The 12,201-nt window shown below is 42.9% G+C and overlaps 1 protein-coding gene across 21 annotated transcripts in view; it reads left to right on the top strand.

Annotated features, from left to right (window-relative positions):
• Positions 1-11,738, top strand: part of ptprda (protein tyrosine phosphatase receptor type Da) — a 298,862-nt gene extending 287,124 nt beyond the window's left edge. For all 21 annotated transcript variants that reach the window (XM_077500599.1, XM_077500600.1, XM_077500603.1 and 18 more), the window contains 9 exons: positions 22-141; positions 226-380; positions 5,399-5,684; positions 6,003-6,181; positions 6,252-6,378; positions 6,454-6,579; positions 6,913-7,067; positions 7,182-7,317; positions 8,602-11,738. In XM_077500599.1, the coding sequence (XP_077356725.1) occupies positions 22-141; positions 226-380; positions 5,399-5,684; positions 6,003-6,181; positions 6,252-6,378; positions 6,454-6,579; positions 6,913-7,067; positions 7,182-7,317; positions 8,602-8,670 (1,353 nt within the window). In that variant the 3' untranslated portion in view covers positions 8,671-11,738. The remainder of the gene's footprint in view (positions 1-21; positions 142-225; positions 381-5,398; positions 5,685-6,002; positions 6,182-6,251; positions 6,379-6,453; positions 6,580-6,912; positions 7,068-7,181; positions 7,318-8,601) is intronic.
• Positions 11,739-12,201: the final 463 nt, after the last annotated feature.

Below are 12,201 nucleotides of genomic sequence, written 5' to 3'. Positions count from 1 at the left end.
TAAATGCGGCTTTCGTGGCAGGTGAAGTGTGACCAGTACTGGCCCACCAGAGCAACAGAGACATACGGCCTCATTCAGGTGACTCTGTTGGACACAGTGGAGTTGGCCACATACTGCGTCAGGACGTTTGCACTTTTTAAAGTAAGCAGCGTCGCACCCCTCCTCCGAACATCGTTGCAAATCGGCATTCTCATTGCCCCGCCCGCGCTCTTCCCTTTCACGTAGAACGGCTCCAGCGAGAAGCGGGAGGTCCGGCAGTTCCAGTTCACGGCCTGGCCGGACCACGGGGTGCCGGAACACCCCACGCCGTTCCTGGCCTTCCTGAGACGGGTAAAGGCGTGCAACCCTCCAGACGCCGGGCCCATGGTGGTGCACTGCAGGTAGCGAATTCTGTGCAAATGACAAAAATAACCTCAAGCATGAAATTGATTTTTGTTTTTTTCTTTCCTCTCTCTGATTGCTGGAATGAATCTATGAATACGTATGACAATGTACGAGGGTTTTTAATCATTTTAATGGATGAACTCATTAGCAAATAAAAGCTTCCAAAATCACTTTAATGGTAGGTGGATGAACCCAGAAGTCTCATTGTGCCTTAAGTGACACGCACGCACACACGCATACTCGTTTTTAACACCTATGCAGCCGTTTTCTTTATTAGTACATGTGCTTTTCGAAGTTGACTCCCATCACTCAGCTCAACTCTATTTTGATAGCGCACTTTAAAACTGCCACAGCCGCGACGCAGGGGCAGTAAACGCATTGAAAACAGAAGAGGCCCCGGAATTGAACCCTGTGGAACACCACATGTTCGTTATATGACTCGGGTGCGTGTCTTGACCCCTGCCGAACTCCAGGGGTTCGATCGAACCCAGGTTAAGAATCGCTGCACCGTATAAAAGTTTAATAACAAACAGTTATTAACTCATTTGCTCTCAGACATTTTCATTGTTTTTACTGGATTTTGACTGATTTTGTAAGTCCCACAGAATATTGCGTTGCATTGTGATAAAAACATGGAACCTACCAAAAGAAAGATGAGAGTATCTTCTTTCATCAGGGCAAGAAAAATATATATATATTTTTATCTGTTTTTGTTTTGCAGCAATTAACATTAGAATATAGCTAAGTTTCATCATTATTTACATTCCTGTTGAAAACAGTGGCAAAAAGAGCTTGTTGCAATATGGCCATGGTTGATCTCTTATACTGTGCTGCCACCTGATGGCCGTTTTTTTTTTTTATATAATATCTACCATTGCTTTAAGCCACCACTTCATGTCAGAAGCTGCATCAAAGCCTTCTGTATGCGCTTGCATTATTATTATTATTTTTTTTTTTTTTTAAACGTATAAATACGTTTTTGGAGTAAAGAACAAAGTATTAAACATATTTTCACGTTTTTGGGTTTGAATAAGTTCATGATTAAATGCAAATGAAGCTAAATACTGCACTGAACCAATGATTCTTTCATATGCCCCAAGAGGGAGCCAAATAATTCAATTTGTGACGGGCAAATAGGCGAAGGTTCGACGTTTATGGGGACATGATTATTTTTCGGAGCATTTCCATGTATATGCTAATTCAGTCTTGAAGAAAATCTCCCATCCCACACAAATCAGCCCGCTATGTTTCTCAGCAAACCCTTTTTAACATGACGGTACAAGGAGTCCTGGTGTCGTTCCCCTCATCCAGCACCCCCGCGCGCTGCCACAAAGCTAGCGCATGATCTGTCGCGCATCATCGGGGCCCACAAGTGTCAGCCTTATCCCCTCGGGTTCTCACATCCTAAACAAAACCACTCTCGAGTCGACTCCATCAGAGTCCGGACTCCCGGCGGCGGCGGCGGCACAAAAGGGCGTTTTGTCTCCTCTCAAGCCCAAAAAACGTCATCAGAAGAAGGGAAGTACACGCCACGGATAGAAACTGGTGTCAGAAAGTGACAAAAAAAAAGAGACGAGGCGAAGCGCAGATTTCCAAGTAACACATTCGGTAGTTAATTAGCTCCGCCCGCTTCCGATTGATCGTGTTCACTTTGCACAGTGGAACAGAATGCGCGACTTAATGCAGATGGGAGCTTTTAATTCCACTGGCTCGTATCAGATCCTCCCCCAACTGGATCCCATCCGTCCATGCTTGATGTTTGAATGCAATTTTAAAGAGATCCATTTTTAATTTAAAAAGCCCGCAAATAGGAGCGATGTAGCGTTGTGTGCGCGTCTCTGGAGTTAACAAGAAGAAAGCTTTTTGGTTTCTATCATGTCCAAGCTGCAAAACAAGCTCAAATAAAGACGGAATCAACACATTTCGCTCCCTCGGGTGGTTGATTCAGTGCGCAAATGGAAGCCGTTTTCAAAGGCCTACATAGTGTTAAACATAATTAAGGATGTAATGTAACATGTATTTGACAGTGTTTGATAGGTTGAGAAAATGAGCTGATTACTCCCAAATTTGCACCAAATATGAACAACGCTCAATACCGAAAGACTGTTTTGTTTTGTTTTTTCATTGCTCAGATGGAATTTGACCTCACGAAATTCAATGAAGTTAAATGACCTAAGCAGGTTGAAATTAGGACCTGACGAATGATTAATCGGCCGGCCTATCAAATCGTCCAATTTCAAACATCGGCCAAATTGCCAATTTTGCCGATTGGTTTTACCTTTATGTACACGAACCGTTTCCAGCATTTGCACACAAGTAACAATGTTTAGTTTATTTTTGTTGTTCACGACCTAAAGTCACAGTTTTGTTTAAAAAAAAAAAAGAAAAAAGAAAATAATAAAGTAAAAATATAGTGCAACATAAATCAAACATACATGTGTTAAATGTCACACGTTCAAACTCAAACAAGGATCCTTATAAATCCATTAATTAAATGCATTGCGCATTTCTGGCAACCAAAAAAAAAAAAAACAATGTTTTTCAACATTATATTTATTTACAGTTGAAACCCACAAACAGCAAACATTTGAATATCATTGACACCCGTTGAAATGCATTTGGAGAAAAGAATAACAATGCATTATAATTAAACAGCCAGTTAATTGTAATCAGTATTTTTGTTTCTGCCCCCAAAAAAAAAATTGGCATCAGTCTCAAAAAGTCCACATCGGACCGGCCGGAGTTGGAAAGTATGCATGCAGTAATATGCTACATTTTATGAGACACTTATTTCATTTTTGGGAGGAAAAGGAAGGTCAAACAGACCCTTGGAATGAATTGCGTTCAAGTTTTTTTTTCCAGCAGTGAAGTCAGCTCACCCTGGTATGCTCGGTGTGTGCGTGTCGGTCTGTTTGGCACGTTTGCTGACAGCAAGAGATTTGGTAACAATACATATGTAATTGCTTTGGCTGCTCTGCATCCTTTATCTTCTCGCGGCTCAGTGCAGCTGTATTTTACAGACTCACCCCCCCCCCCCCCCAACACATTCCCTCAACTTCTGGAAAGCACATTAGTCTGACACTTAATATGTGTCAACGTCCAAAGCAGCTGGTCTGACTGGCTGAGAAGTCAGTGTCAGGTCATTAGTGCAGCCGGTCTTGCCAGCTCCCCGCCGACTGCCAAATACGCTGATGCCTTTTCTGCTCTTGTCAACGAAAAGAATATTGCCCGTGTTCCCAGCATTCCCCGCTCTTACGCTCAACGGCACATTTGCCTAATGTATGCCGCGCCTCCGTCCCGACGCCGAGCTAACTGACAGCGCGTCCCCCGTCTCACCTCCCGCCCACATCCCTCATCTCGCTTCATCTCAGCCGCTCTGTCACGCGTCGGATGTCAGGTCGTCATCAGGTCTACCTTGGGTCCCCGGTTTGCGCCGTTTCCTTTTTTTTTTTTTTTTTCTCAAGAGCTCAGAATTTTTCATTCGGTAGCCTTACCGATTCACCGTCTTATCATCATTGCCCCTTTTTTTTTTTTTTTTTCTCTCCTGTGTATGTGTGCGTGCGCGTGCGTGCGTGCGTTTGCGTGCGCGTGTGCGCGTGCGTGTGCGTGAAAATATATAGAAATTTATACTCATTAATTCACCTAAAACCTTATAAGAATCCCATTACCCTTCACCTTAACCAGGTATTTCAGAGTCTCGCCAGAGTCGTGAGGTTCAAATGGTCAGGAGACCAGAGAAAAGGTTAGAAAAGATCAAAAGAAAAGAAGGATGAATCAAAGTGAAATCCAGCACCGACCAAACACTTCCTGCCTTCCCCATGGTTACAAAAACCAGGTCTTACGCCAACCCCAGAAGCCTCTAAATTCCAAAAAATTAACGAGATCTCAATAGACCAGAGGAAAAACTAAAGAGAGGAAGGAAGGAAGGATCCATAGAAACCAGTACATCCAGTCCATCAAAGTGGAATCCAGCACTGCCGTTTTCTTTTTTTTTTCAACGGTTTGCGCCGTTTCCAATCGCAAAGAGTCGGTTTGAGAGTCCCGCGACTGAAGCGCTTCTCACCCAAACCCGGAGGTGATTTGCACTTGTGAATATTTTCGCATTTCATCGCCGGCTGATTCTTTTGTGCCCTAAGGGGTTGAAGAATTGTCACCGGGACAAAATGTCGTACAACGTAAAAAAAAGTTCAGCCGCAGTCAGCCTTTTTTTTTCAAGTGATCATCAGATCATTTGTTAAAGCCAATGACTCCCGTACGTGTCTTTATTCCATTCGCTGCATGGCACATTAGGCAGACTTGGCCCCTGGCGTCCAACTTTACTCGCTCCCGAGTTGCCGCTCTCCTTTCTTCTCTTTTTCTCTCCCGAGCAAATGAAAAACAAATGTGCCGTCACGAAGGCGGAGGCACAAGATCAAGGCATCCACCTCACAGGCATGTCAGCGTAATGGATCGAATGACCTATTTGCTTTGGACTGCGTGGTGTCCTAAAGTTGACAAACGGGATTTTCCGTCACCTCTTTGAAATGCAAGTCTTGAGAACTGCAGCGGGACTGACAGGTCGGAAAGCACAGGTGGCGTAAACAGAACCGCAGCAGAGCCAGAAACAGTCCCGCAGGTGCAGGGTTGCTGCCAACTCTGTGCCACTTCAAGTTTAATTACACTCGGATCCAATTGGTCCAGTGGTTCATAACCTGGGTTCGATCGAAGGGACGAGTATGTTCAATGTGAATTTGCATGTGGTGTTCCACAGGCTTCAATTCTGGGGCCTCTGCTGTTTTCAGAGAATTGCTGTCCCTGCGTTCCATCTTAACACATTCACTGCCAGTCCAGCAAAAAAAAATTGCCATTGACGTCTTGTTCCGTCAATGGCAGTGAATGAGTTAAGAAAACAGTGGCGGTTGTTTAAAAGTGTTTTATAAAAATAGTGTACATGGGAGTCAGCTCCAACAAGGTCAGTCCAGTGGCGAGGAAAGACAACTTGAAGCTAACCTTCTCTTCTTGCCCCCCTCGGCAGCGCTGGCGTGGGTCGCACGGGTTGCTTCATCGTGATCGATGCCATGCTGGAGCGAATCAAGCACGAGAAGACGGTGGACATCTACGGGCACGTGACCTTGATGCGTGCCCAGCGCAACTACATGGTGCAGACCGAAGACCAGTACGTCTTCATCCACGACGCGCTGCAGGAGGCCGTCAACTGCGGCACCACCGAAGTGCCCGCCCGGAACCTCTACGCTTACATCCAGAAACTGACGCAGATAGAGGCCGGAGAGAATGTCACCGGCATGGAACTTGAGTTCAAGGTTGGTTGTTCTGGTGAAGGGGCCAAGACTTCTTGACTTCTTTTGGAGCCTTTGTACCTTTTTAGCACTGGAAAATCTACAAAGGGTTCGAGTTCTTTGCGGTACATTTTTGCAGACTGTTCCGTCTTTTTTTAGTCTTGTTTATATAACACAGCTGAGGAATTTTGCCCGGCTGTGGTTTCCCTTTAGATTCCCCACGTTGGTGCAAATGACGGGTTTTCCCACCGCATATCTGCCAAACCAAAGGGCTTGAGTAATATTTTCTGTTGGGTCACATCATTTGATCATCTCTTTTCGCCCCTCTCTGCTCGAATGCAGCGTCTCGCCAACACGAAAGCCCACACGTCGCGATTCATCAGTGCCAACCTCCCCTGCAACAAGTTCAAGAACCGCCTTGTAAACATCATGCCGTACGAGTCCACGCGCGTCTGCCTCCAGCCCATTCGAGGCGTGGAGGGATCCGACTACATCAATGCGAGCTTCATTGACGGCTACAGGTGAACGCGCCGCCGTCGCGTTTGCCTGCGAGCTAACAGCAGGGACGCTAATCCGCCGTTTCCCTCCCAGGCAACAGAAGGCCTACATTGCCACACAGGGACCACTGGCGGAAACCACAGAGGACTTCTGGAGGATGCTCTGGGAGCACAACTCCACGATTGTCGTTATGCTGACCAAGCTCAGAGAAATGGGCAGGGTATGCTGACAGGAAAAATGACCCGCGAGTGGAACCTGCAGGCCAGTTTTGGATCACTGTGCTTGTCCCTCCTAGGAAAAATGCCACCAGTACTGGCCCGCGGAGAGGTCAGCCAGATACCAGTACTTTGTGGTGGACCCCATGGCCGAGTACAACATGCCGCAGTACATCCTTCGGGAGTTCAAAGTGACAGACGCCAGGGTAAGCAGACGTTGTCGTAGCGTCGAGCGTGTGTTTATCCCAAACTAAGAGTCTTTTAAGCATAAATATGGGGAGCAGCTCATTGCAGCCAGACTTTCTAATTCCATCAAAGGCTTACACAGATAAATGGCGCAGGCTCCCTTCTTTGTGCTGCGTGTTATACCGGCTCCTCAATGGGATTGCAATCCTTATCAAAGGGATACAATATCACTAAGTCATACACTGGCAAAGTCAGCTTAGCATCAAACGAATTACCATCTTTTTGCGTTTGACGCATGCGATGACAGGCACCGTTAATGAGACATCTGCTCTCCCGCGTTTTCTCCTCGGCAGGACGGCCAGTCGCGAACGGTGCGACAGTTCCAGTTCACGGACTGGCCCGAGCAAGGAGTGCCAAAATCCGGCGAGGGCTTCATCGATTTCATCGGCCAAGTACATAAAACGAAAGAGCAGTTCGGCCAAGACGGGCCCATCTCAGTCCACTGTAGGTAAGTGGAAGTCGCACGCCAGGTCGACCTCATTTGTAAAGACGGACTAATTCGGCCGGTTTAAGATGCGTCACCAGCTATAACGGTTCTCTCCGTCTCTGTCGCCGTGCGCAGCGCTGGCGTCGGTCGGACCGGCGTCTTCATCACCCTCAGCATTGCCTTGGAGCGAATGAGATACGAGGGCGTCGTGGACATCTTTCAGACCGTGAAGATGTTGCGGACGCAGAGACCAGCCATGGTGCAGACAGAGGTACTTGTGCACGTGACGAGTGAGCCCTTCGCTCACTTTGCCGTAAGAACTCGGACCCCCGCATGCATTCAAACGCTAAAACCATTGAGCACGGTAAGTTTTGTAGGTGGAATTGTCAACCATGTAAAGAAGTAAGAAGTAGATCATGGAGGACATTCAGCAACGTATCCTGATGCCTTTGTACTTTCCGCAGTCTTTTGGTACGTTGCAGTCAATACCTAAATATAAAGATAGCATAGGAAGATCACATCATTTGATCATGAAGTATGGGAATGAAATGTACCTTCCCAGATCCCCAATGTCCTTTAAGCAGTGGTTCTGTGGTTCAGTTATACATACCGTATTTTCCGCACTATAAGGCGCACCTCATTATAAGGCGCACCTTCAATGAATGAAATATTTTCAAACTTTTTCCATATATAAGGCGCTACAGTAGAGGCTGGGGTTACGTTATGCATCCATTAGATGGTGCTGCGCTAAAGGGAATGTCAACAAAACAGTCAGAAAGGTCAGTCAAACTTTATTAGTAGATTACAAACCAGCTTTCTGACAACTCCATTCACTCCCAAAATGAATAAACAGCTGTTTTATTATTTTCTCTGAGCTAAAGTATTAGTATTAGCTAGCGATCCAAGATGGCGGGATCTTCTGCGCATGCGCGTCACCGATCGTGCAGGGTCAACGATAGCGTCTCGACAGCGAGACCTGTTGCGGCTCAATATTGATCTATATATAAGGCGCACTGGATTATAATAAGGCGCATGGTCAGCTTTTGAAAAAATTGAAGGCTTTTAGGTGCGCCTTATAGTGCGGAAAATACGGTATATATTTGTCTAACGTCTTTCTTGTTTGCTCAACATAGTTAGTATGAAGGGACTACCATAACAAAGTCAACAACTGAGAACACCAAATTCCCTGCTAGCATAGATAGGCCAAGCAATGTAGCGTGATCACCAGCAGCCAATGATCATTTGCCTGATCGTTTGAGTCAGGTGTGAGTCCCAGAAACTGACTCACCAAACCCCTGGGGTTCGATCGAACCCAGGTTAAGAACCACTGGCCGAAAGTAAAGCATGACTGTGATGCCAACGAACCCCTCACATGCCTTCAAACCATCCCATCACGAAAACCAACAAGTAAAGCTTAAGATCCGATGACAATTATTGACGGAACTGAAATGCCTTCATTTTAGTCTTCCCAAGCATGCCCATCAACACCGAACGTGACCGTCTGCAATTTCACCTCCAGTTGCGAAAACTGTTTCTTTTGTGTGTTTTTTTCCAGGATCAATACCAGTTCTGCTACAGGGCTGGATTAGAGTATCTGGGAAGCTTTGATCACTATGCAACGTAAAGGACTCAGCATCGGAGGGAAACGCGGAAAGGAAAGAAAAACCCAGTTGCGCCTCTCTTCTGAGCCATAAATTACTGCTTGAGAACGTACAAACTCCTTGCAAACAACTCATTAAGTGTTGGATGTGCGACATGAACCTGTCGCAAAAAAAAAAAAAAAAAGAAAAAAAAGAAGAAAAAAAACAGATTCCCTGGAGGACCAAGTATTTTCCCAATCCCGGTTTAAACGGACCATTGAAGCACCTCGGTGGATTTTCTGGGCTTCAAGGATTTATTTGGGAGCGAACGAACCCGGCACAGAACGGGACCGGATCCGGGACGAACGCGTCGTCACGAGAGGCTTGAGAGGAGCGTGGGGAACTTGACGCACATTGTAAAGAAAATTCAATCAGAATCACACCCATCGGGAAATCCCAGACAATGCTCCAACGGGCACTGTTCGTTGACGTAACCCCCCCCACGACCCCTGACCCCGTCCTCCTGTCTCAATCTTCATCATCGAAAGTTTGCGAGGGGTTGTACAAAAAAAAAATCTATGGAATAAATCAAATGATTAATTTAGTTTTTTAGTACTTTATTATACAGCTGATGTGATTTCTTTTGAAAATGTGTAAATTTCTTTTTTTTTTTACACTCTGAAAGACATACGTTTTCCCTCTTCAAGCTGTTTGTGCAGGATTTACATTTTTTGGTTTGTAGCACATGAATTGACTTAAAAAAAAAAAAAAAAAAAAAAAAAAAAAAAAGGCTGAGAGCCAGTCTTACCCATTGGCCTTGATTGTTTCCCAATTGTTTTTGTCGCCGACACCTCCCATCCGATAAACTGGGGCTTTGTGGAATCAACAGGGATGAGCAAAGTATGAAGTTGCTGCTATCAATTATCTTCGTTCTTCCATGTCAGGATGATGAGAGGGATGAATTGGATCACAGATATATATATATATATATATATATATATATATATATATATATATATATCTGCATATACATATACTACAGATATAACAAAATAATATTCTAAACCGAGTTTCAAAGAAAATGTTGCGGTTGGAAAATGTCGGGGGAAAAGTGACGTTTCACTGGAATGCACATCAGTAGGACACGATTCTGATTCAGTGCATCGTTTTCTCGTGCAATAAAATGATGTTATTAAGTCGCGACACACCGCCCCTCGAAGGCGTCGCGTGGAAACGTTCATCGGCTCCCTCGTCACTCGCCGCTCCTCCGTGCAATTGGGCAAAAGTACAAAAACGTCTCGGATGTTATTTAAACCCTTTTTTTTTTCCAGTGTTCCTTTTCCCATTTTGCATTTAGAGTGCCTTATATTTATGCCTGTTTTTATACCATTTCAGTGTATCGTTTGATTATTCAGCATATATGTCAATATATAAATATATATATATATGTGTGTTTATTTACAGTAGTATTCACTATGTCACATGAGATTATATATGCAAACAACATTTTTAAGCTCTTTTTTTTTTTTTTGTCATTTTCAGTGGCCTTACCGTGGCTGGGTGGGTGCGACTAGTTCACGGACCTGGAGGGAAAGTAGGAAAATTAAGTTTTTCAAGATTTCAAATGTTCAAGGTAGGCAGGATAAGGACAGAGTTGATGCTGTCATTTCATTCAAATAATCTGGAAATTCCACACAAAAAAACATCTGGAAATTCCACACGTCCGCACACATTTGGTTTTAGTTCGCAAGCTAGCAAAAGTGGTCAAAAAAAATAATAAAATAAAATAAATCATAAACTGCAGGAAGACAGATGACACTCAAGTCCGATCTTGCAATTCCATACATATTTTAACAATGTATGTGATATAAATGAGAGTGGAAAAATGGCTACCAAAACTGGCCTGATCTTGACCAAAAATAGTTATTAAAAAAAATAGTAATAATTAACCTCTTATGAGTGCAATATTAAAATTTCGTACACACCCAACACAAACATGATAGCTATCCAAGCTGGTCAAATTATTTCCATGTCGTTAATGGTGCTACATACATTTTTAATGTATTTTTTATTTTTTTTATTTTTTATTTTTTTTATGTAAAAAAAAAAAAAATGCAGCTTGCTCAAATTTCTGAATTTTCCAACCACTTTTTTTTTGTAGAGCAAAATGGTTGGACAATCTTACCTAAGGAAAAAAAACAAAAAAAATCAATAATGCGTAATAACCCTTTTTTTTTTTTTTTCATACAAAATTTCATCTACATTCGCTTTTTGTGATGGCTTCATGGATGTGCATTCCAGGTCTTCTTCCCCTTCAAAACACAAGCAATTATGGTATGTTGTCTTTTTTTGTTCATTTCCAAACATAATAGTACTGTTATTATCTAGTTTTTGTTTTTTTGTTTTTTTGTTTTTTATGTAAGATGCATGGTAAAACGTTGCAGGATGGCCCGAGTCGGCCCGGTAAGGATGATTTGCACTTTCTCTATCTTTGTACTATGCACTGCCCTATTGATTCTAAACCCAATAATATATTACTTGAACCCATTATAAAAAGAAAAAAAAAAAAAAAAGTCTCTTTCAACGTTCACTTTGTGTGTATGTAAATAACACAAAAAGGTATCAACTATTTAAAAAAAAAAAAAAAAAAAAGACCAAAAAAAAGTTGTGGAAAACAAATTGAAAAAAAAAAAAAAAAAAAAAAGAGCATCCATTCTGTTGTTGCGGTCACTCCAGCAATGACTCCGGAAAATTCTGCTGCCCCGCCCCCAGAAGGTCACATGTTCAGCTTGGAGTGTCATTAACAGAAATAAACGTTGTGTTCCTCTGCTCTCTCTTATCTATCTCTCGTCTGGATGCATAGGCTGAAAATGAAGTCATGAAATTGTAGGAAAAAAAAAAGAATAAAGAAAGAAAAAAACAGCTTGTTAAAAAGTTCATACAATTACCTCTGATTAGTTGTAAGTGTAAATTGTTTCTTTTTTTCTGAATGAAAGGAGTGCTTTTTATTTTCTTACTTAGGTCACATCGGTGGGGAAAGAAGTCTGTATGAGAAATCAAAAAGTCACATTTGTTATAAATGAATTCTATTAAAAAATGTCTGTGTTATGCACTGGCCTTTCACTTGATTTTCTCTTCATCAGGCATCAAAACTTGAGCGCCTTGCTCACACGTTTTGCAATTTAACGTCGCCGTAATGTCCAGCAAGATTTCCCAATCTTAATTGAGCCAAAATGTTTTACTTCAGAAAAATATATATAAAAAAAAAAAGTATTTTATTGGGAATGAATTTTCAGACCAGGTAAAGTGAAAAGTAAAAAAGTACTGCAGAATTAGAAATCTCACGGCGACAGTGGCTGGGAATCACTGCGCTAGCATATTAGCTTAAAGCAGGGGTGTCCAAACTTTTTCATTTGAGGGCCACATACAGAAAATCAGAAGGACGCAAGGGCCACATAATGTTAGGAAGAGAAATTGTGTTTAGTCTTAAAAATTGTACAAATAATTTATTTGTGCTTTTGCATATTTAGAAAAATGCTACAGGATATAAACCAATTTATTTGTAATATGGCAGT

Source organism: Festucalex cinctus, chromosome 16, assembly GCF_051991245.1.
Source record: "Festucalex cinctus isolate MCC-2025b chromosome 16, RoL_Fcin_1.0, whole genome shotgun sequence".
NCBI lineage: Eukaryota > Metazoa > Chordata > Actinopteri > Syngnathiformes > Syngnathidae > Festucalex > Festucalex cinctus.
Note: the sequence above shows the minus strand (reverse complement) of the source record. Positions and strands in the feature narration are given on the sequence as shown.